General features: G+C 34.4%; 1 protein-coding gene across 1 annotated transcript; it reads right to left on the reverse strand.

The window, feature by feature from the left end:
- Positions 1-26,657, reverse strand: LOC128225758 (deleted in malignant brain tumors 1 protein-like). The gene is made up of 13 exons (XM_052935659.1): positions 26,614-26,657; positions 24,085-24,182; positions 22,848-22,929; positions 20,576-20,706; positions 19,924-20,136; positions 18,013-18,094; positions 14,792-14,922; positions 14,093-14,287; positions 13,043-13,124; positions 9,806-9,936; positions 9,103-9,297; positions 8,078-8,159; positions 1-169 (listed from the first exon to the last, which is right to left on the reverse strand). Exons 2-13 carry the CDS (start codon positions 24,167-24,169, stop codon positions 1-3), a joined length of 1,578 nt encoding a protein of 525 aa, XP_052791619.1. The 5' UTR covers positions 24,170-24,182; positions 26,614-26,657.

The raw sequence follows: 26,657 nt of genomic DNA on the forward strand, positions 1-26,657 counted from the left end.
TTAAACACTGCTTTTCATATCGAACCAAGATAGATTACCATCGTATATCCTCAGCTTATCGTACAAGCAGTCGCCGTTCTTATCGTGTTCCATAGCACAATCAATCACCTCCATAACAACATTGTGGCCTGGGTAGCTCGCCTTGACCAGGTAATCATAGGTCGTGTTCCTGCAATACATAGTAACAATATATTGAATCTAGAGAGATAAAAGTGTTCTCAAAGGCAAAAGACCATTAGAGAATGTCTATATAAATAAGATGCAAGAAAAAGTAGATAGTGACAAGTGATTTACACTTGCATTTTATAAATAAATATAAAAACATTACAATAAACGTGCTGGTCTGAGAGACTGCAAAACCTCGATCACATGAGTTGTATTCGATTTTAATGAAGAAAGAATGACAATGCATTTCAACTTTTCCTCATATCCTTTCCGCTACCATAGCTGCCTAATGCAGACCCTAAATTCGGGTGTCCCCATTACCTCTATCATTCACCGGCGAACTACCACAGCAGTGTAAACCGTACTCAAATATTCGGCTTCTGATTACCGCTATCGTACAGCGTGGGAATACCGCTTATTTTTATAATCTTGTACATGTTTTGCTAAAAGCAGAGACTTAAATCTCCCGATTAAAATGCGTTAGCAATTAGGTAAAATGTTTATCAATTGTGAAACGGTACAAATTTATAACACAATTAAAGAAATTAATTACAAACATTATATAGTACATAAAATTATATAACATAACACCCTTATAAATCATGTTTGCATTTCACGAATTAGTGACATATACATTATCCCTAATAAGGTAATGTTCTAGTGAAAATGTACATTTTTCCTTTTACTTAAACCCTTTAATAGACACATTAATACAATAAAATGCATTTTATTTGTTTTATTATGTAACGGCAATTAAAATATTCACTTATTAATAAATATGACATATCGGCATAACTACGCTCTGGTTGACCTCGGAAAAATACAAAACTCTCACTAATACACTACGGATATGATGAATTTTGAACAAATGTATGAAAAACCGTAGACGTGTGTTGTAGTAATTTGATTGAAGACAATCATCAGTAGGTAAACGCACATGCAAAACAGCGCAATGGTAATCCTGTGATATGTAGGTTGTGGTAATTTTCATCTTCGGTATTGGCTACTTTTTTAATGTTTATAAAACTACTATAGGCGAGTTTTGTGGATAGGAATTACTTCTTTGAACAATTTGTTAAGTACATAAAGGATAATATTATGCATTTATACACTCTGGTAGTTCTAGCACAAACATTTCAGGTATATGTATTTCAAAATTGCCGGAGACGTTTAATGTTATGATCAATCTTTGAATTATACCACGTGTGCATGCATAGATACACTATGGCAGTTTTATCTTTTTGTAGTAACTCGATATTTATGTCTGTTGTTTTCCTCATAAATACGCTACGGCTTGTATTTGATATTTCTAAAACAGCAATTTTGTACTACAGTACTTAGTAGAAAAAGGTTTTCAAAAATATTTCAAAAGTACAATGCTTAAAAAGATGTTTGTAAGGCAATGTTGCGAAATGTTTTTATTATTTCAATCATATCATGCATGTGTGTACTTGAATTGGAGTAAATTGAAAAAATCCACATAAACACTCTCTGGAATGCCATGTGTGACTAAACTATGTATGTATAAATACGCTATTTTAGCCGTGCTTAATTTTAATGCAGACATCACATTATCACAGTTTTCTAGGCAAGTGTCATTCTATGCAAAATTCAGTAATAAAACAAAAAGTGAAACTTATGATTTAAGAAGTGGTTTAACAATGTTTGTGTCTCTAGTTCATTGTTGTTTGGGTCCTTGACGTGTACCCCTTAACAGGGCCTATTTTTTACTGTTCGACTATAGGCTTGTCCCTGTAGTTTTCATTATATTATACATATTTTTGTTTATTTTAGTATTTACACATGCACAGAGCGATTAAAAAGCAATATGTTTTTTTTATCAAATAAATCAGAAAGGAATTAAAATAATTCTCTATCATGATATTTTACACACATGTTCATTCATTTCCTATATAAATGTATACTTATAGGACTAAAATCCAAATACGATTCATAATTCATTTATATATCAAGGTTATAAAATGTATAGATCATTTATTTACATCATAGGAACTTGAGGAAAACATAGGGATAAAATCAAACATGACGAAAATCAATAATGATAATAATTTTTCTCCTATCAACAAAGAACACATGTACATAATTATATAATAGAAAAACATAGACCAAAACATAAATCAAAATATTTGACTGTAACTATTATATTGCTAAAAATATCGCAAGATTTGTCACGGGAAACAACACCAGTATAATCACAGCATGCGATTTACGAAACGGCAACAGAGTCTAGTGGAGTTTCTGGTGCAATGCAATAGCATCGGTCTGTAAAAAGAAATCACATATTGATGAATATTTGTTATAAAGACGCATTGTTAGCGACAATTGCATTGTATATGTGTAATTTCGAAAAATATGTCCTCATTTTAAGTATGAAATGTTTAATTCTGTAAAAAAACATTAAAACAAACATTATTCGTTCCTTCAGGAACAAAAGGTTAACACCTGAACAACATTTTGTTATGATTATTTCATCAATACTATATTGAATATTTATTCTAATACATGATCGAAACAATCATCTAAACGGCGCTTTCTTGTACTAGACTCTGAAATTCAAGATGTGCCATTAAACAGTAGAAATAATTTAATGTATGCATTTTCATGAACTTCAGAGGTTGTTCATTGTTTCGATTTAAGGGTCATTTCAAAATGCAATTATATAAAAAACATATTATTGAAAATGTTTTACATACATGAGTTGTTGTTTTCCGTTCCTCTGTGTTTCTGGAGCCATAGTCTTGTTGGACTTGACCTCCATTCGGCCTTTGCTAGAGGTAATGCCACGATACGAAATAAAACATTCCCTTAAATAAAATAACATTTCATTTGAGTTTTATTTTATAAAGATAAGAATTATACTTGTGCAAGCTGACTCTGCACTGCACATCGCCAAAGAGGTCAGGTTAACAAATGTCACTTGTTTGTTTGGATTTCCTTATACGTGTGCTATTCCCGCGGATAAGTTGTTCTGCAACCTAAAAACAGAAACATTAAACATTAAACAGCTGATTGATTTTAAAAGATGTTGTTCATGTTTCATTTTGGTGGTACATGCAACGATCAATATGTTATTAAACCTGATTATGGTTACTATTTAACATTCTACAGCATGTTTGTAATATACTGTAAAAAAGTATTACCATTCTCTCAAACAGCTTATAGGTAGCCGGAGGGGTGACGCTTTATACATGATGAATCACAAGCCGGATGTCCACGGCAGACCACACACATTAGGTCCACAAATAAGCACTTTGTTTTGGTACACTGTAAATGTTGACTGTCTACAACACCCATGCCCTTTTTGAATTAAAATATAACTTTGATGCATGTTTTTTCCCACTTTCCTTTTGTATTTACTTCTTCGGTCAAACCTTGTTCTGTCGGCTATTTATTATAGTATAGGATTGAAACATGTCATCGGGTTGCACACATGTTTTGATTATTTCCATGCAGTGGACATAAGCTTCCGGTCCGAAATATTTCATGCCATGTGTTCCCCTCTGCTGAGCATCCTAACTTTGCCATCTCTTTTCATGGACTGATTTTGTGATTGACCAATTGATATGTTCTTCCGGTGTTTAATGCGTGGCACGACTGTATAGATTTTTTTTCCAAACGCCAGAGGAACTGATGTTTTAAACTTGTCGGCAAATACAACATGATCATCCTGTGATGTTTTCTCTTCAGTTCTCTACAACTGTTTGAGTCAACCTTACTTTTATCTTTCGACTTAAGTACGCCTGGCAATTCCTGAGATACCCCATGACACACGGAGCACCAACGATTCTTCAATGGTGACCGTGACATTTGATCATTGCTTCATCGACAGATATGTATTGATGCACGTTGTATTAAGTCATGCTCCTTTCCCATGCAACTTTCATAACAGGGGTCACTGTGGTTCCAATGTAACCTTGATGCGACCTTGTGATATTTGTCCGGTTGGTTTATTGTCTATCGCAGTGGTTTTCATGGCAACTGTGACAGCTATTTTTTAATGGATGTTCTGTTGATATATTGATATATTTGCAGTCACTATTGGTTTCCATGATAACTTTATAGCGATCACGTAATAGATATCCGGTTGGATTTATAAGAAAGTTATATATTTCAACAGTTTTAAAAGGAAGCGTAACTAGTGTTAAATGACCTTCAAAGGCAACGTCGCCTTTGAAATGGGTTGTGTTATGTTGATTACGTATTATGTTTATACAGGAAATACCGTTGCGTAGTTTTGCATACTTCTAGATTCAAGAACGCTACCAAAGTGGACTTAAGTGACTGATTTAGTAACATGAAATGTCTACCTTATCGAAGTTAACACACAAATATCACAGTAATACCACTGCGCAGTTTTGCTCATATCTTAAATTTAACAGGCATACCACAGCGTACTTCTGATACAAGAGGAAAAGCTTAAGCATGCTGTTTTATTAAAGCAAATTTACAAAAGCCAGAGGCGAATAATGTTGAATGGCGATTTTTATAGAAATACCGTTGCTTATTTTTGCATGGTTATTATATTTGAAAGAAATACCGTAGTGTAGTAACTGTTTCTAAGACAAAGTACCATAGCGTATTAATGCTGTTTTAGAAATTCACAATCCTTCTTATTTCAATGAAAAACGTACCACAAATTTGTGGAAAATGTGCATTTTGCGGCTGTGGAACTGGACGTACCTACTTTTTCGGTACGTTTCAGTCGTCTACAGTATTCCTACAGTAAAACAGTAGCGGTAACCAGCACCCTTGAAAAATTGGTCTGCATTAGGCGGCTACGGTAGCGCGTCGATGTACGGTAGCGGTATTCGAAAGGATATAGGCCGAAATCCGTGGAGCCGAATGTCAATGTATTTAAACTGCATCAGTACAAATGTATTCTTCAAACGTACTGGATATCTATTTTTTTAAAAGTTTAATAAATAGAAATGATTGCCCAACTGAAATAAATATCCTTTGCTATTTTAACACGGTAAAGCGGATTGTCTGCGTTGTGTAAGATTTGACGGAGCTTCATACGCTTTAAAAAGGGGAAAAACACCAAAAAAAAACACAAAGACGTCAAATGACCTTGTACGTGAGGAAAAATAAAAGACACTTAGCTTTCAAAAACCCAACTCATATAAGTTACATCAATTAATCTACCAGTCATAATATTGACCAAATAATCATGATATATCGACGCAAATTCGTGAAAATCCGTATCAACTTTGTACATTCTGTTCAAATGAGTGGCCAAATTATTCGATATACATGCAAATGGCGTGGACGGGTAGAAATTGTAGACTGGGATACCCGATCGTCATTTAATTTTAACCCATTAATTTTACAACAATTGAAAAGGTTATTCCAACATTACATCAATCACTCGCGTTGTCGTGATGTTACGTGAGAGAGTGGTCTTGTGTTGTGTGGAGTACCCGAAAGAAACCAACATGTATGGGTTGGTCAACAAAACCAAACTGATATACACCCACTGCGCTAACCGGACACTCATCCATCATTGAATAACAGCGGTTATCCCAAAAGATACATTCACGCAGTAGAGTATACACGACATATAATGTAATCATGTCGTCTGAAATACAAACAAAAAACAACAGTTTGGAAGTGTTTTGATAATTTGTCTTACGAACATACGAAATGTGAGCTCCGTAACAAAGACGGGAGAAGGTCATCTATGAATATGTACATAAACGGAAAAAACTTATCCTTTGAGTTCAACGAGAAGCAGGTAGAAGGCTGACACGTGTTAGATGATATTCTATATTGCACGAGTATCGGGTACTAAAATTGCACTCAGGTACTTACCAATACGAACCTGGCCAGCGGGTAACCGAGTACCAGCCCATTTCCTATACACGTATTATCCTTAGATATATCTCTACTCGTATTTCATTTAACTACGAAACCATATTATTAGTCTAAATTTTAATAACTAAGCTCTCAGTCCATTGATTTTATTAAAAATTTGCAGATTCGTGTTATTGTAAAAACCGTTTTTGGCTGGCTAGAAATGTTTCAGCGTGTAACGACACTTTGTTTCATAATTTTACTTAAAGTAATCATTTGGAAGAAGATTTGAGCAAATATATGCAGTGTTTTTATTTTTAACAATGTTTTCTTTGTTTGTTCCCCGTTCTAGTACAATGATGAGTTTCATTATGCTCCACTCAATTGTAACCACGGCCCTTCATGTTCGGGGAAAGCGGGGACTTTGACTTTCGGTCCAACCAATCCTAGGTAAAATCCCCTTACTGTGGGGAAAAACTGCTGGTAAAATCTCTCATCCGGGATACATCCTAGGTAAGGCCCATTCCCCGCTATTCTCGGCGCGAAAACAAAAACAACGCATTAACTCGGCACTTAGGGGCCACCTGAAAAGTAAAGCACTATCTCTCGGACCTGGGTGGGGACCTGGGGGGGAGGGCGGCGAGGTTACAATTGACTGGTGCATTATGAAACTCTATGACCACACGGTGTTAAACCTTTTATTTACTATGGCAGACTGTCTGGGATGTTTATATTTTCAAACAGTAACTGCAGCAAATATTTGAAAAGTTCTTGCATTAAGTACTCTGAATTGTATTCCTTAGTCTGCATATTGTGCATTTTAACTTTTTCTCAGATTACCCCATCTCCGTAATACATTAAATAAATGTATAATTCAAACTTATTGAATATCCATTTTTTGAAAGTTTAATAAACCGAAATGATTGAATAACTGAAACAAAGGTTAATGGACAATTCGGCACCAAGATAATTTGGCCAAGTCAATTCGCCATTATTCAAATTACTATTATGCGGTCATGGTCATTAGATTATAGTTATCATTTAGAGTTGACAATTAAAACTCAACTTTTCCGACATGTTGTCGTTTTATGGTTCATTTACGTCAACATAACTACCTTTCACAAATGATTCGATCGTCCAATAAGGGTTAAATGTATCATTTTTCATTTTTCCGTAATAACAAATGGCACAAGGTTACTGAAATATGTACATCTGATCAAACGGTTTATTTTTTCTATATCTGATCTTTATGTCTACATTTATTTCAGCAGTTCTGATTTTAAATTTGATATATACATATATAAAATTGTTACTTTGAGGAAATTTTATTCAATTTCATGTCAGTAAAACACACGCTGTGATTGAGTTATGCTTACATGACACATTCATTGTCATACATTTAATTCGAAGTTAAAAAGTGATTCATAAATAGTCATTTGCAAATACGATTTCGAGTTAACAGTTGAATACACATGCATGTCTGTAAAAGTTGGATCTTGATTAAATCACCGAGGCGTAAGATTCTTCTGTAACTAAAGCATAGCACCAAACGGATCTGAAATGAAGTGGATTTAAAACAGACGGTACCGATTTTGTGGTGTCGAATTGACATATTGCCGAAAGATACCTGTGTCGAATACATTTTCTGCCGAATTGTCCGGACACCGAAACAAACATCGTTTGATAATCTTTAGCACGATCTAAAGGATTGACTGCGTTATATTACATTTTAAGGACCCAGTATGCTTTAAAACCGGAAAAAAATACGCATACAAATGTACTTGAAGTTGAGGTAAAATAAAAGACACTAGCTTTCAAAAAACAAACTCTTAAATGTTATATTGTTTAACATCCCGATCATAATATTGAAATAGGACAAAAACTGCTTAATAAAGAGTTCCGGAAGGGAGAGAAGGACATCCCGAACTTAAGCCACCTTTTGCCAAATCCTGTAACAACAGAACATTACATTCGCGAAGTAACGTGTTTTAGCTGGTCGAAAAATCGTTAACACAAGCAATAACCAAATGGTATTTGCGTGTAGAAACCAACCCATTCCAGACTTCAAACAGAAAATTGACGGTCAGAATGTACATACGGTAAGTATTGGAGGCCATACATATATCCTGGTGATGTGATGTAGGTCCCTCCCCACGATGCTGTTAGCGTCTCATTGTAACCTGTGGAGGAAATTCGTGTAACCTTTGGATTATATAATACGGGTTATATGACAATAATAATGATAAAATAATGGATTTCCAAGCCAGAAAATGTCACTAGCATAAATAATATCATTGCCGTCAGAAGTCTGGTTTCGAGAATTGCGTATGGACTGTAATGTGCACTACATTGTCTACAGTAAGGGAATTTCGCATACATTCGTAATAGCTCTTGTTTAAACAACCAGTACATCGTGATTGATTCTGCCAGCTTACTCGTTTAATAACGGTTTTCTAGCACATTCCAAATCTTCATGTCATTGTTCAACTGCACTTATCGAACTGATAAGACGAAACTCTCTGATCAAAAGTTTGTAGTAGCAGACTCATCCAACTCAACATTCAATGTCGAATGTCCTTTGTCGATCAACCTATATCTTCTGAATTCTAAATGCCGTTTGCCGAATTAGCTCAACATTCAATGTCTGTTTTGGGGCCAGTTCGATATTAATATCATGAAAAAATGACTTGTTGTCATTTTTTTCACGTCAAATGTAATTTGTCGTGTGAGCTGAACATTGAATGGTCTTTGGCTATTCTGATGGACATTCGTATTATCAAACATATTATCATGACTGATTTTTCAATCTGGCAAGGACTTAACAACGTGTTTATCAGCATACTATTTACAATTTCCTATCCTTTCCTTTCCTTTCACACCATATACTTAAAGAATATGAGATCACTAGGCATCACAATTTTATATTATTGCCCATCGGATACTGTATTACCATTACATAACATGGCGGTAATATCGAAACGCAGTGCAACAGAACGCAACCTTACGTAACATAACATAAACTTTATTTCATTGTATTGAAATTATGAGTTATAACAAGTAAATATCGACCTAATGATAGACACAACGTTAACACTAGGTTAATAAAACATTCAGTTGTCATACTAATTCTAGTGGTACTTGTTGTTGTCAAAGTTGTTGCCTCCTTCGAACGGGCAAGAATTCGGAAGCCTTTGTACTGATTCGTCCCATCCGAAGTAAAGAGAAGATATGACGTGTTACCAGTTGTGGAGAAGGTCGTGAGGTTTGCCGGATCAGCACAGCAGAACACTGCTATCAACGGATCCGAGCTGCTGATCCCTAAACAAAGAGAGCACGTGGATATATATGTAGAAATAAATATGAAAGCGGAGAAGGATGGCGGATTGGCGAATCAGCACAGCAGAACTCTACTAATAGTGGGTCAAAGTGTTGCCTGAAACAATACATGAGGGGGAGATATTTGTATAGATAAAATACAAGCGGAGAAGGATTGGAGGTTTGCCGGATCGGCACAGTAGAACTCTGCTATGAGGGAGGGGGGGGGGTGAGCTTCTGTTGATTAAGAGATGAAGAAGAAAAGTTTGCAGAGTTAGAATGAAACAAACGTACTGTTTCTGACTTTGAGTATGAATCAATAATTACCTTTATAATATAGTATACCATGATGATATTTGTTTATACATATGATCATTACGTTTCTATTTCGATCGATATTCATTTTTATAATACAATATAAACATCATATAGTTTAATATTTATCCTTAAAAACATTTAAGCGCTATTCAATATCTGCCAGTGGTGTTCGTATCGAACAAAGCCAAACTACCATCGTATATCCTCAGTTTGTCGTACAAGCAGTCGCCGTTCTTATCTGATTCCATCTCACAGTCAATCACTTCCATAACAACGATTTGGTTTGGATAACTTGTCTCGACCAGATAATCGTAGGTCGTGTTCCTGCGATATAAAGTGGCAATATAATTAATCTAGAGGTATGAAACAGTGACCATTAGCCATTAAGACCAATAGAAAAACTCGATATAAATACGGGGTAGGAGAAAGCAGGTAGTGACAACTGACTTACAATTACAATTTGAAATAAACGTTCAGTTTTAAACTGTTTGGATAAACCCAATTATAAGCCATTATGATAAGCAAGCTACCAAAATCTTTCTATGACTACGTTTTCCCGCTATCCAATTTCAATATCAACCGGATGTGATGGGGCCAACATGGCTACGCCTACGAATTTAACAAAATACTTGATTTAAAATTCTGCATTGCATGAGACTGCAAAATTTCGATCACATGAGTTGTATTCAATGTTAATCAAGAAATAATGACAAATGCGTTTCAACTTTTTCTCAGATAAGCCAAACCCCGTGTACATTAAATTATGAATAACATTTTTAACGTACTTAACATCCTTTTTTAAAGTTTTATTAGCCAAAATGGTTGCCCAACTGAAAAAAATATCATTTGATTATCGCTATCACGACTGCATTGTCAGCGTTATATAAGATTTGAAGGGCTTCGTATTCTTTAAAAAAAGGGAAAAACACAAAAAAACACGAATACAAAACGATGGTACTTGTAGTTTTGGGTACAATAAAAGACACTAGCTTTAAAAACCCAACTCGCAGATGTTGTAATGCTTGGTTCTTTACTTTTTAACATATTTCTCAATGACATCTTCTATTTCATCAAACAAGGATCCCTCTACAACTACGCTGATGACAACTCCCTTTCTTTTAGCTCATTGTACTTTGATACTCTGATATCAGTCCTTCAAAACGAAAGTAATGTTCTTATCAACTGGTTCTCTTTTAATTGCATGCAGGCAAACCCGGACAAGTTTCAGGCTATCGCCATAGGAACTAAAACGCACTCTAAAAAGCCTGAGCTTAGTATTAAAAATGCCAATATTGAATGTGATGAAGTGGTAAAACTTCTTGGAGTCAACTTAGATTTTGCCCTTACCTTTGAAAACCATATTAGCATCATATGTAGTAAAGCTGCACAACAACTTAATATATTGAAAAGATTTGTGTAGATTAAACCATTTTTCACTCTTTTATCTGATCCAATTTCAACTTCTGTCCGTTAACTTGGCATTTCTGTTCAAATAAAAGCCAAAACAAGATTGAAAAAATACAAGAAAGAGCCCTTCGTTTTGTTTATGACGACTACTCCAGTACATATGAACAACTTCTAAATAGAGCAAAACTTCCTAGCTTATATATCAGAAGAACTAGAGCAATGGCTATAGAAACTTTTAAAATTTTGAATAATATTGTCCCACCTGTATTAAATGATTTAATTAAAGTGCATGATGCCGGTTATAATTTTAGCTATAAAAAGTTACTTGAAGTTCACAGAGTAACAACAACTAGGTATGGAAAAATAGTTTTAAGTATGCTGCTCCGGTCCTGTGGAACTCGCTCCCAGAAGCTTTTAGAAACACAACAAACTACAATCAATTCAAAAGCTTGATTGCACATTGGAATGGCCGGGACTGCAGGTGTTCAATGTGTAAATCAAATTAGTTGTTTAATCTACAGGGCCGGACAACATCTTTATCTTTATGTTCAATATCTACCTTAATTTATATCTTGCTTGTGTTGTTTATTCGGAGTTTATTTTGTGTTATGTTTTTCTGCTTGCCTTAGCTTGTTCAAGTGTTCTAGCTGCATGCTCTGCTCTTTTGTATTGTTGCAAGCTACTTGATTTGCTTTTACTGTTCAATTTTGCTTACTAGTACTTACTTTGTAGTAATTTGCTGATAAAAACTTTCTTTGTATATGCTATCGTCATTGTCATACCATGCTTTATTATTGTTTGTGCTCTTGTATGTGCTGCTGCGAAGAAATTGCTGCTCAGGTCATCTCAGATCTGATCTGAGGTGATATTCTCGTTTAGACTACTTTTAATCTGCTTTTTGCAACTATTTTGACTATCAGTTGTTGTTTTTTTTATTTGTCTTTAGTGTCTTTAAGGCCTCTGGTCTAGAGCAGCAGATCTTTCACAGGTTTAACCTCTTTTACTTGCTTTTGTTATGCGATATGTGTTTTATTTAACATTGCTCAAAATTATTTTACAGCTTTCTTACCATGTGTTTAAACATGTATACTATTGTTATAGTCGGTTCAAAAGCGCTTGTCGCTTATGTTATATTGTTATTTCTGACTTGCCGACTTAAAATAAAATTTATCTTATCTTATCTTATCTTAATCTGCCGATCAAAATATTGAATACATAATTATAATATTAAAAGGATGGACGGGTAGAACTTATGGACTTGGATACCCGATCGTCAATACTTAAACTAATTTATTTTACAACGAATTCATAGACAGGGTTTAGAGTTATCTTTTTTCAGCCGCCGCCCACAATTTGCTGCTTAAACACAAACATCAACCTTTCAATTGCAATTTTAATACAACTGAAATACATGTCTGAAAGATAATGACAGAATGCTATTTTCTGACTCTAGGTCTGAAACTAAGACTCAATGCGTTAGTGAATCTGGGTTCATTGATCAAATACGTGACATGTGGATTTGAATCGTATTGTCTTCTAAACGTACCTTTTTATGAACATAACGCTTTTCATATATTGAATAGTTTATGCATTTCTGATTGCGTACCACCCGGAAACGATAATAGTGCTTCCAACCGCCTTACTCAAACATATTGAATGTGATATATTATTGATACTCGTGTAAAACGTATTTTGACTGCATTGCAGTCAGCGATATTGAAGAAATGTTGTCATTATAACTCTGCATTCCTATAAAATGTTGTCTGAGTTCCGCATACAAAAAGCAAAAAGGTTTAGAAAATAAAACAAAAGTTTCTCTAGATGTTACGTAACAAAACATTTAATTGACATTAACGATAAACATTTACACTCGTGTATGTTTTGTTTGAGTTTATTCGTGTTGCAACGTTTTTTGTGTGGTAGAACAACTATAAACAGAAACAACAACGAAATTTGCGTGAATAAACCAACCCATTTAAGACTCCAAACAGAATATACGTAAACGTATATAGTATGTACATACGGTGAGTATGAGAGGCCGTATGCAAATCCTGGTGAGTTGATGTAAGTCCCTCCACACGATGCTGTTAGCGTCTCGTTGTAACCTATGGAGGAAAATCGTGTAACCGGATTACATAATACGGGTTATATGACAATAATAATGATAAAATAATGGATTTCCAAGCCAGAAAATGTCACTAGCATAAATAATATCATTGCCGTCAGAAGTCTGGTTTCGAGAATTGCGTATGGACTGTAATGTGCACTACATTGTCTACAGTAAGGGAATTTCGCATACATTCGTAATAGCTCTTGTTTAAACAACCAGTACATCGTGATTGATTCTGTCAGTTTACTCGTTTAATAACGGTTTTCTAGCACATTCCAAATCTTCATGACATTGTTCAACTGCACTTATCCAAGTGATAAGACGAAACTCTCTGATCAAAAGTTTGTAGTAGCAGACTCGTTACCAAAATAGAGATGTCCCTTGTTGATCCAACTCAACATTCAATGTCGAATGTCCTTTGTCGATCAACCTATATCTTCTGAATTCTAAATGCCGTTTGCCGAATTAGCTCAACATTCAATGTCTGTTTTTGGGCCAGTTCGATATTAATATCATGAAAACATGACTTGTTGTCATTTTTTTCACGTCAAATGTAATTTGTCGTGTGAGCTGAACATTGAATGGTCTTTGGCTATTCTGATGGACATTCGTATTATCAAACATATTATCATGACTGATTTTTCAATCTGGCAAGGTCTTAACAACGTGTTTATCAGCATACTATTTACAATTTCCTATCCTTTCCTTTCCTTTCATACCATATACTTAAAGAATATGAGATCACTAGGCATCACAATTTTATATTATTGTCCATCGGATACTGTATTACCAATACATAACATGACGGTAATATCGAAACGCAGTGCAACAGAACGCAACCTTACGTAACATAACATAAACTTTATTTCATTGTATTGAAATTATGAGTTATAACAAGTAAATATCGACCTAATGATAGACACAACGTTAACACTAGGTTAATAAAACATTCAGTTGTCATACTAATTCTAGTGGTACTAGTTGTTGTCAAAGTTGTTGCCTCCTTCGAACGGGCAAGAATTCGGAAGCCTTTGTACTGATTCGTCCCATCCGAAGTAAAGAGAAGATATGATGTGTTACCAGTTGTGGAGAAGGTCGTGAGGTTTGCCGGATCAGCACAGCAGAACACTGCTATCAACGGATCCGAGCTGCTGATCCCTAAACAAAGAGAGCACGTGGATATATATGTAGAAATAAATATGAAAGCGGAGAAGGATGGCGGATTGGCGAATCAGCACAGCAGAACTCTACTAATAGTGGGTCATAGTGTTGCCTGAAACAATACATTAGGGGGAGATATTTGTATAGATAAAATACAAGCGGAGAAGGATTGGAGCTTTGCCGGATCGGCACAGTAGAACTCTGCTATGGGGGGGGGGGGCTTCTGTTGATTAAGAGATGAAGAAGAAAAGTTTGCAGAGTTAGAATGAAACAAACGTACTGTTTCTGACTCTGAGTATGACTCAATAATTACCTTTATAATATAGTATACCGAATCGTTATGATATTTGTTTTACATATGACCATTACGTTTCTATTTCGATCGATATTCATTTTTATAATACAATATAAACATCATATAGTTTAATATTTATCCTTAAAAACATTTAAGCGCTATTCAATATCTGCCAGTGGTGTTCGTATCGAACAAAGCCAAACTACCATCGTATATCCTCAGTTTGTCGTACAAGCAGTCGCCGTTCTTATCTGATTCCATCTCACAGTCAATCACTTCCATAACAACGATTTGGTTTGGATAACTTGTCTCGACCAGATAATCGTAGGTCGTGTTCCTGCGATATAAAGTGGCAATATAATTAATCTAGAGGTATGAAACAGTGAACATTAGCCATTAAGACCAATAGAAAAACTCGATATAAATACGGGGTAGGAGAAAGCAGGTAGTGACAACTGACTTACAATTACAATTTGAAATAAACGTTCAGTTTTAAACTGTTTGGATAAACCCAATTATAAGCCATTATGATAAGCAAGCTACCAAAAATCTTTCTTTGACTACGTTTTCCCGCTATCCAATTTCAATATCAACCGGATGTGATGGGGCCAACATGGCTACGCTTACAAATTAAACAAAATACTCGATTTAAAATTCTGCATTGCATGAGACTGCAAAATTTCGATCACATGACTTGTATTCAATGTTAATCAAGAAATAATGACAAATGCGTTTCAACTTTTTCTCAGATAAGCCAAACCCCGTGTACATTAAATTATGAATAACATTTTTAACGAACTTAACATCCTTTTTTAAAGTTTTATAAGCCAAAATTGTTGCCCACCTGAAAAAAAATATCATTTGATTATCGCTATCACGATCGAATTGTCAGCGTTATATAAGATTTGAAGGGCTTCGTATTCTTTTAAAAAAGGGAAAAACACAAAAAAACACGAATACAAAACGATGGTACTGTAGTTTGGGTACAATAAAAGACACTAGCTTTAAAAACTCGCAACTCGCAGATGTTGTAATGCTCAATCCTTGGTTCTTTACTTTTTAACATATTTCTCAATGACATCTTCTATTTCATCAAACAAGGATCCCTCTACAACTACGCTGATGACAACTCCCTTTCTTTTAGCTCATTGTACTTTGATACTCTGATATCAGTCCTTCAAAACGAAAGTAATGTTCTTATCAACTGGTTCTCTTTGAATTGCATGCAGGCAAACTCGGACAAGTTTCAGGCTATCGCCATAGGCACTAAAACGCACTCTAAAAAGCCTAAGCTTAGTATTAAAAATGCCAATATTGAATGTGATGAAGTGGTAAAACTTCTTGGAGTCAACTTAGATTTTGCCCTTACCTTTGAAAACCATATTAGCATCATATGTAGTAAAGCTGCACAACAACTTAATATATTGAAAAGATTTGTGTAGATTAAACCATTTTTCACTCTTTTATCTTATCCAATTTCAACTTCTGTCCGTTAACTTGGCATTTCTGTTTAAATAAAAGCCAAAACAAGATTGAAAAAATACAAGAAAGAGCCCTTCGTTTTGTATATGATGACTACTCCCGTACATATGAACAACTTCTAAATAGAGCAAAACTTCCTAGCTTATATATCAGAAGAACTAGAGCAATGGCTATAGAAACTTTTAAAATTTTGAATAATATCGTCCCACCTGTATTAAATGATTTAATTAAAGTGCATGATGCCGGTTATAAATTTAGCTATACAAAGTTACTTGAAGTTCCCAGAGTAACAACAACTAGGTATGGAAAAATAGTTTTAAGTATGCTGCTCCGGTCCTGTGGAACTCGCTCCCAGAAGCTTTTAGAAACACAACAAACTACAATCAATTCAAAAGCTTGATTGGAATGGCCGGGACTGCAGGTGTTCAATGTGTAAATCAAATTAGTTGTTTAATCTACAGGGCCGGACAACATCTTTATCTTCATGTTCAATATCTACCTTAATTTATATCTTGCTTGTGTTGTTTCTTCGGAGTTTATTTTGTGTTATGTTTTTCTGCTTGCCTTAGCTTGTTCAAGTGTTCTAGCTGCATGCTTTGCTCTTTTGTATAGTTGCAAGCTACTTGATTTGCTTTTACTGTTCAATTTTGCTTACTAGTACTTACTTTGTAGTAATTTGCTGATAAAAACTTTCTTTGTATATGCTATCGTCATTGTCATACCATGCTTTATTATTGTTTGTGCTCTTGTATGTGCTGCTGCGAAGGAATTGCTGCTCAGGTCATCTCAGATCTGATCTGAGGTGATATTCTCGTTTAGACTACTTTTAATCTACTTTTTGCAACTATTTTGACTATCAGTTGTTGTTTTTTTTATTTATCTTTAGTGTCTTTAAGGCCTCTGGTCTAGAGCAGCAGATCTTTCACAGGTTTAACCTCTTTTACTTGCTTTTGTTATGCGATATGTGCTTTATTTAACATTGCTCAAAATTATTTTACAGCTTTCTTACCATGTGTTTGAACATGTATGCTATTGTTATAGTCGGTTCAAAAGCGCTTGTCGCTTATGTTATATTGTTAATTCTGACTTGCCGACTTAAAATGAAATTTATCTTATCTTATCTTAATCTGCCGATCATTATATTGAATACATAATTATAATATTAAAAGGATGGACGGGTAGAACTTATGGACTTGGATACCCGATCGTCAATACTTAAACTAATTTATTTAACAACGAATTCATAGACAGAGTTTAGAGTTATCTTTTTTCAGCCGCCGCCCACAATTGGCTGCTTAAACACAAACATCAACATTTCAATTGCAATTTTAATACAATTGAAATGCATGTCTGAAAGATAATGACAGAATGCTATTTTCTGACTCTAGGTCTGAAACTAAGACTCAATGCGTTAGTGAATCTGGGTTCATTGATCAAATACGTGACATGTGGATTTGAATCGTATTGTCTTCTAAACGTACCTTTTTATGAACATAACGCTTTTCATATATTGAATAGTTTATGCATTTCTGAATGCGTACCACCCGGAAACGATAATGGTGCTTCCAACCGTCCTACTCAAACATATTGAATGTGATATATTATTGATACTCGTGTAAAAAGTATTTTGACTGCATTGCAGTCAGCGATATTGAAGAAATGTTGTCATTATAACTCTGCATTCCTATAAAATGTTGTCTGAGTTCCGCATACAAAAAGCAAAAAGGTTTAGAAAATAAAACAAAAGTTTCTCTAGATGTTACGTAACAAAACATTTAATTGACATTAACGATAAACATTTACACTCGTGTATGTTTTGTTTGAGTTTATTCGTGTTGTAACGTTTTTTGTGTGGTAGAACAATTATAAACAGAAACAACAACAAAATTTGCGTGAATAAACCAACCCATTTAAGACTCCAAACAGAAATGTAGTAGGTACATACGGTGAGTATGAGAGGCCGTATATAAATCCTGGTGAGTTGATGTATGTCCCTCCACACGATGCTGTTAGCGTCTCGCCAAAACCTGTGGAGAAAAATGAAGTTGTTTGGAATGTCATAATTATTAAATGTCAAGATAATAACTAAATAAATAAATGGAATTCCCAGCACATTTAATCATAAAGATAGCTTCTGACGCAAAAGAAAATCGTCATTGTTCTAAATTTGTCGAGCGAGCTCAACATTCAATGGTCTTTGGCTAATCGGATTAACACTCGTATTATCATAACAAGTGTTTGCATTTTCTGAATTGTTGTTTGTCGAGGTAGCTGAGCATCCAATGTCGTTTGTCGAGAGATAATGAAAAAAGGATGTGTCTTTGATGCCATGCATCACAACTTGTCTTTATATTGTGAACTATTCGGTAAAGTTGCTTGAATATTTTCATTATAGATGACAGGAGAGTTTCTTTAAAACATTTGTAAAAAATGTTTGTTTCAGTATACGATCGCAATATATTTCACGGATTGAGCACCAAAAAGCACCAACAGTGAATATTTCAGTGGAAGATACGCCACTCGTAAATAGAGCTTTTGATGTTGATGAAGTGAATTTCTTTTCGATCTTACGCTGAAACAAACGGTTTTTCGGTTTAGTTTTTATCAAAAGGATAACAAGGCCAGAAAATTGCGTCAAATTGTATTTAAACGTAATGCCATTTCGGAAATGACGCCTTCGAAATTGTGTCCCAGCACTGTGCGCACTTAAGTTTTGTTTGGAAGTGAGCGCCAGCTTTAAATACAAAACAACGAACAGTACAAAATTGTCCAGTGTTTATTCAGCGAAAATTTGTGTTTAATTTATGAATCACCGGAAAGCACCCAATAAAGTACAGCATTTGTGTTAGTCTTTATCTTAGATCTTTGCGCTTACTGACCTTTACGACCTTAATATAAGTGGTGAACAAATGTCGCTTCAATATCGTATTAATAAATGATAAATAGTTTCTTTGTCTCATTTTTATTGATGAAATGATAGGTTCTTTTAGCAAACAAACATTATTCTTGCTTATTAATGAAACTTTGTGACTGTTGTGTCTAAAATCTATAATTCTTTTTGGTCCTATAATTTATGTTGTTAGTGGATACTGATTCATTTTGCGAGGAATAAATCACGGCTTTGACTTCGACTTTAGGGATGAAACAGTTTCAACGACAGTAAGAAAATGACAGAGACTAAGATAAACAAACCCGTGACATATATCCGTGACACCTTTTTTATTCGTATAAAAAATAAGTGTTTATCATTTCGAGGTTTTAAAAATGTAGATGTTATCCAAATAAAGATGTATACTTTTGCAGGCTAATAAATGGATTTGAGAGTGCATTGAAGTATTCGAAAATAAATGAGACTGTTGTTGATTGTTTTGGTTGTAATGTTAAGTTTTGTTACCAGGTTACCACATGTTATATTGGAATCATTTGAAACGGTATTGCTTACGTATAACTAAAATGTAAACTAAATGATCAAAAAATACATTACAGATACCATTATGGCAGTTTGTATTTTTGTTTTATTTCAACTGTAATCGGAATGTGAAATGACCGATATTTCAATCTTGCAAGGTCTAATTTACAGCGTGTATATTTGCATGACTTGCATAATTATTATCACTCTATGAAATAATCAAATTATTATGAAATAACCACGCATCACACTTTCATGTTATTTTCCATCGGATACTGTATTAAAATTATAAAAATGTAAATAACACAGCGCAGCGCAACGCAACTTAATGTTACGTAACATAACATACATTTCATTGTTAGGAAATAATGAGTAATATCAAGTAAATGCTGCCCTAATGATAGACGCAACGTTAACATTAGATTAATAAACCATAAGTTGTCCTACTAGTGCTGGTGGAATTTGTTGTTGTCGAAGTTGTTGAAGTCGTAGTAGTTGTTGCCCCGTTCGAACGAGCCCGAATTTTGAAGCCTTTGAATTCATTCGTCCCATCCGTAGTAAAGAGGAGATATGACGTATTACCAGTTGTGGAGAAGGATGGAAGATTTGCCGGATCAAGACAGCAGAATTCTGCTATCAGCGGATCAGAGCTGCTGTTGCCTGGACGTATATATAGGTCATATGATACAACGGTTGAAGAGATAGATATGACTGCAGAGGATTGGAGGTTTGCTTGATCGGCACAGCAACACTCTGCTATTAGGGGATCTGAGTTTATGTTGTCTGGACAAAGAGACGAAGGTTAAATGTTTGCAGAGTTTAAATAAAACAAACGTAGCCTTTCTGACTGTGAGTATGGCAGGGGATTGTTTAAACATCAAGTTGAAGTACAAAGGAAGACCTTGTATCATTATACCATATACTAGTAATTTCTTATTATATACTGTTCACAGAGCTTTGTTAACATATTTAGCTATATGTTTTTACGTTTCTATTTCGAACGATTTTTATCTTAATAAAACATTTTTTAATCAAATACATTGTAGCTTAAGAACTTGTCCTTAACCACTGCTTTTTGTATCGAACAAAGATGGTCTACCGTCGTATATCCTCAGCTTGTCGTACAAGCAGTTATCGTTCTTATCATGTTCCATCTCACAGTCAATCACATCAATAACAACGTTTTGGTACGGATAGCTTGTCTCGATGAGGTAATCGTAGTTCGTGTTCCTGCGATACAAAGTAACAATATATTTAATCTAGAGAGATGAAACCGTGACCACATGCCATTAAGACAAATAGACAACGTCGATATAAAAAGGACAAAGAAAAGGTAGATAGTGACAAGTGATTTAAACTAGCAATTTATAAATAAAGGTATAACATTATAATATATGTAATGGTCTGAAAACAATTTAAATAAACATTTATGATAATCACGCTAACAAAAATATTTCTTTGACTACGTTTTCCTGCCATCCATTCTTATTGTCGACCAGATGTGATGGGACCAGCATGGTTACGCCCACATTTAAGAATCTATTTCAAAGTATGCATTGCATGAGACTGCAAAACCTCACATGAGTTATATTCGATTTCAATCAAGAAAGAATGACAAATGCGTTTCATCTTTTCCTCAAATAGGCCGAACTGAATATCTATTTTTTGAAAATTTAATTAACAAAAATGAATGCTCAACTGAAATAAATATCCTTTGACAGTTCTAAGCACGATTCAGAGGATTGTCTGTGTAATATAACACTTGAAAGGGCTTTATGATCTTTAAAAAGGTCGAACCAACAGAAAAAAATACACATACAAATTAACTTTTACTTCAGGTAAAATAAAATAGTCTTAGCTTCCAAAACCCCAACTTCCTAAAGTTATATTATTAAATCTCCTGATTATTATATTGACCGCACCCTTATGATAGATTGACACTAATTTGTGAAAATACTTGTCAATTTGGAGTATCCATGCCTTGTGGCCAAATTATTTTAATATTCACGCAGATCACACTAAACATTCTAGTTGGCACGAAATGTCGTCTCTGTTCATGTGAGCTCCGCCACAAAGATGGGAGATTGGGTCGTCTATACATACGTACATGAATAGGAAACCCCTTATCCATTCAGTTCAATGAGAAGCCGGCGAAAAGTCTGACAATCGTTAAATAATATTGCTGTAATGCACGAGTACCGGGTACTTAAAATATACCCGGGTACATGCCAAAACGGACCCGTCCAGCGGGTAACGAGTTACCGGTACATTCCCTATACAGGTATCATACTTCGATATATCACTTTAATTGTCGTTAAGTGGTTTGAATCCGTCAACAGTTTCTCTTTTCGTACGACATTATGAAACATAACCATTTGTGTTTTCTAGTCCATTGACTGCAGTCGGCAATGTCCGAAAGCATTTGTTCCGCAATATAAATTGAGATTAAATGGAAAAGTATATGGTACGCGATCTTCCACAAACGTTGAAACAAGTTCATAATTGTTCATCAGATATGTACGAGTATTTCAATTTTATTAAAATTACAATTAAAATGTTGATGCTTGTGTTTAACCAAACAAATTGTGGGTGACGGCTAGAAATAGAGAACTCTTAACTTTGTGTTCGAAATATACGAACTATGTGCCCTGAGTCCGAGTTTGACACTCGAGACGCCCAAAATGCAAAATATCTATATTAAAGATAATTCATATCATTAAAGAACTTTTAGAGTCAAATCTCACACTCAAAACGTAAGAGAATATGGACGATTAATTGAATGCGTGACAAGTGTATTTGGGTCGGATGGTTATAAAAACGTGATTTTTTATGGACATAATGATTTCCTTTTTGTAAAGTTTATGTATTGATGAATGCGTACGATAACAGTGCTATCAACTGTCCTACTCAAACATATTGAAATGTGAAATATCATTGATAAACCGTAAAAAAGTATTTTAAGAGCATTGCAGCAAGCGATATTGAAGAAATTTTATAATCATAGCTATGAATTCCTTTAACGTTTTGTCTGAACTTTCGCATAGAAATATCAAAAAGGTGTTATTGTTCAGAATATAAAATGAAAGGTCCTATAGATATAACGTAACAAACCGTTTAATAGATAATAACAATGAACGTTTACGCTCGTGTAGATTTTGGTATCGATGGTCGATTGTAGTTTCGTGCTGAAATATGACACAACTGCACAATAAAGAGTTCCGGAAGGGACAGTAGGTCATCCCGAATTTTGGCCTTTTGCCAAATCAATAGAAAATAACTGCTAACACAATCAACAACCAAATGGAATTTACGTGACGAAACCAACTCATTTAAGACTTCACACAGAAAATTGACGTATACTGTGTACATACGGTGCGTATAAGAGGCCGTATATGAATCCTGGTGAGTTGACGTCTATCCCTCCCCATGGTGCTATAATCGTCTCGTTATAACCTGCAGATGAAAATCAAGTTGCTTTGAAAAACATAATATGAGTTCTTTGAGAAAATGATCATAATAAATAAATCGTTTTTAAAACCAGAAAATGTCTCTGGCATAAATACTCTCGCTGCCATCAGAAGTATTTCTTTTACGATTACGTATGGACTTTAGTATGCACTACATAGTCTACAGTAAGAGCAAAGCGCATACATTCGTAATAGCTCTTATGTAAACATTATACTATATCGTTATTGATTATGCGAGTTAACACATTTAATAAGCGGTTTTGTAGTAAATGGTAAATCTTCATGTAATTGTTCAACTGATTTGAAACTGCATTGATAGAACTGATAAGACAAATCTCTCTGATCAAAGGTTCGTAAAGTCGCCTTCCAGTCTTAATATCAGAATTATGATATCATTGCAAAACTCAATTCTCTCCTGGTGGTCCATTTTACAAGAACAAATGTGAAGGCGCATGATTTCAAGTGCCCATTTCAATTAAGATGACCTATAAATTACATATTGTGCAGGACTAGGTGCAACGTCATTACATCTATAAAACTTTCGTGTGGTTTTATGCCAAAAGGTGTTTTATGTGTCTACGCTCATGCATCCACCATCGGTAGGATTCACGTTTAATCATTTAGAAAGCCTCTAATGAAAACAATCGCCAAATTTGTATTTAGTCATAAATTTGTATTTAGTCATAAATTTGTTTTCACTAGGTTATTAAGGATATTGCGCACACGAAGTGTATATTTTCTGAATTTCATTTTTTAATCAAACTTCGGCATCTTTTAAAGGATTAGGCATGGGGGTTATCCTACTGTGTAAATATATATGTGACACAATTTGCGAAAACCAGACTTTAACACATGAAATCATGTTATTTTTAAAGGTATTGAGTTGCTAAGCTTGTCATTGGGCTTATTCTAACTGAGTCTTTGTTAATTGACAATGAAACTAAAACCACTCCATTCCTATTGTGTGTTGTAAACCCAACCATAATTATCGAGTATTTAGGGGATTCGAGTTTGGAATCACGTTAAGGGTTAGGGTTAGAATTATTTAGGACTAGAGTTACTTTTAAATTCCCTCCATCAATTAAATATTTTAAACTAAACATTTGCCATATAACCTCCACAAAATAATAACAAAGCTCACCATGTGTTGTATTGGCCAAGGATCCAAATAATATGGCCAATGAAATCTGAAAACACCAGTCCCATCGGTTCATCCTTCCTGACATGTTTTGTTTCGAACTGAAAATAAATAAATATTATATTGCATGGAAATGATGTTTAAATGTGTTTTGGACGACACTGTAAGAAATTAAGTGAAAGTAAATCATTGTCAAATCTTTGACATACTTATATACTTATATATTTTATTTTTTTACATTTAAAAGATCTTCTTCCAATGAATTTATTTTTTGTCTTTTTGTGATACTTCATACAATTGAGTCGCATAGTAATCTTTATATGATTTTTTATTTTATCCGAGTATGAAAGTGTATCAAACAAGTCATTTGCAGATGTTGGAATGACAGAAAGTATCATTAATGTCGCAATGTAATTCAGCATAACGTCGTTAATGTTTGCAATGCATTTCAGAATGAGGCCGTTAGTGTCACTATGTATTTCAGCATAAGGTCATTAATGTTCACTATGTATTTCATGATGAGGCCATTAATGTTCACAGTGTATTTCAGCATAAGGACAGTAATGTTTGCAATGCATGTCAGAATAAGACCGTTAATGTCAATATGTATTTCAGCATAAGTTCATTAATGTATATTAATGTTCAATATGTATTTCATGATGTTAATGTTTGCAATGCATTTCAGAATAAGGCCGTTAATGTTTACTATGTATTTCAGCATAAGGTCATTTATGTTCACAGTGTATTTCAGCATAAGGACATTAACGTTTGCAATGCATTGCAGAATAAGGCCGTTAATATCAATATGTATTTCAGCATAAGGTCATTAATGTTCACTATGTATTTCATGATGAGGCCATTAATGTTCACTATGTATTTCAGCATAAGGCCATTAATGTTCACTATGTATTTCAGGATGAGGCCATTAATGTTTACAGTGTATTTCAGCATAAGGTCATTTATGTTTACTTTGTATTTCATGATAAGGCCATTAATGATAACTACGTATTTCAGCATAAGGCCATTAATGATAACTACGTGTTTCAGCATAAGGCCATTTAAGTTTACAATGTATTTTAACATAAGGCCTTAGATGTTTACAGTGTATTTCAATATAAGGCCATTAATGTTGACGATGTATTTCAGCACAAGGCCATTAATGTTTACAATGTTACAAATACATATGTTTAGTTGCATCTTTTTACTGTGTTGTTTGTAGTGTTCTGTAGTCTTGCTTTACTTTGCATTGTTTTGTATTCTTACATTATTTTGCATAGTTATGCTTTTGTATTCCAGCCTAATTTTGCATTGTGTTGCTTGCATGATTTTGTCTTGTGGTTAGCTGCTTTAGAAAATTGTATGCATGTCTGTTTATTTTGTATAACCTGTTTACCTGTAATCTAGCATTATTGTGATTTTGTGCGTGCCATGTCAGTTATAATATAATATTTAATCATTTATACCAAATGATTTAACTTTATATACTATGAGTTACATGCTTATCAGGTCACTTCAAATCTGATTTGAGCTGATATTTTGATTACTTAGGCCATTTTTTAAACAAACACACTTGTGTCGTTTACATTTTTTTTTGTTTTGTACTAATATTTTTTAAAACACTTTTAAACCTCTTTTGGTAAGATTAGCATGTCTCCCATTGATTTTATGCTGTAACTATGTAAGTTTTACTCTCTTGTAGCTGCTTTATATATGTTATCCATATACATTTGTTAAATAGTCGGTTATAAAAGCTCATCAGAGCTTCTGTTTGTTTGTATACTATATCTGTCTTGCCGACTTTAAATAAATCTTATCTTATCTTTTCTTACCTTAATGACTTTCAGCATAATGCCAATTTTGTTTACAATGTATTTCATGATAACGTCATTATGGTAGCCAGACACAACAAGAACAGAAAGGTCTGGGGAGTCTTTCTCTCATTTAAACTTGCTTGCTCACAGGTGTGAAGGTGCATATTAATATTTAATTGAAGATATTATTTTCAATCCTTTTTTTATTGTCACCATCATAATCATCGATGCTGATATACAGTCATCATCATTGCCATCACCATATGCTTCTACTTCCTTCACCACCACTTTTCTATCCCATCTCTTCTTTGCTTAGCCTTTATTACAGACTTTTTCCGCTTAGTCATTTTCTTTAATTCTGTTCTTCCTTATAACTCTTTCACATCAGTTCCCTACCCGATCCCCTTGTCCCTTCACCCTCCTAGTTTATCCCACTTCTCCTCCTTTCTCCAACTTTCCTTCTTCCCTCCCCAATCGCATCGTTAAGCCTCATCATTGAGCCAAAATTTTCCTTCTTTAGTCTTTCTCACCCCCCTTCTTCTAAGTCCTCATTCACCTCTTAATTATTCCAGTGTTCCCCTCCTCTTTCTTCCCTTTTGTCATACTCCTCTTCATACTTCTTACTCGGGCCTCATTCCTTCTCCTCCTCCTTATTCCTTCTACTCACCTCCTGTTCTTCCCCTTTCGATTCCCTCTTTCTCACCAGTTTTTACTTTCCTACCTTCCATTAAATGCCCTCTCTGCTTAACTCCGTTTTCACCTTCT

The sequence above is a fragment of the Mya arenaria genome, chromosome 3 (genome assembly GCF_026914265.1).
Source record: "Mya arenaria isolate MELC-2E11 chromosome 3, ASM2691426v1".
NCBI lineage: Eukaryota > Metazoa > Mollusca > Bivalvia > Myida > Myidae > Mya > Mya arenaria.

Coding starts and splice junctions, on each gene's coding strand:
- LOC128225758 (XM_052935659.1), bottom strand. CDS start 24,169: ATGTCAGGAAGGATGAACCGATGGGACTGGTGTTTTCAGATTTCATTG. Junction 18,095..19,923: donor AACAAATTCCACCAGCACTA/GTAGGACAACTT, acceptor TTTTCTCCACAG/GTTTTGGCGAGACGCTAACA. Junction 170..8,077: donor TATGGCCTCCAATACTTACC/GTATGTACATTC, acceptor TATGTATTGCAG/GAACACGACCTATGATTACC.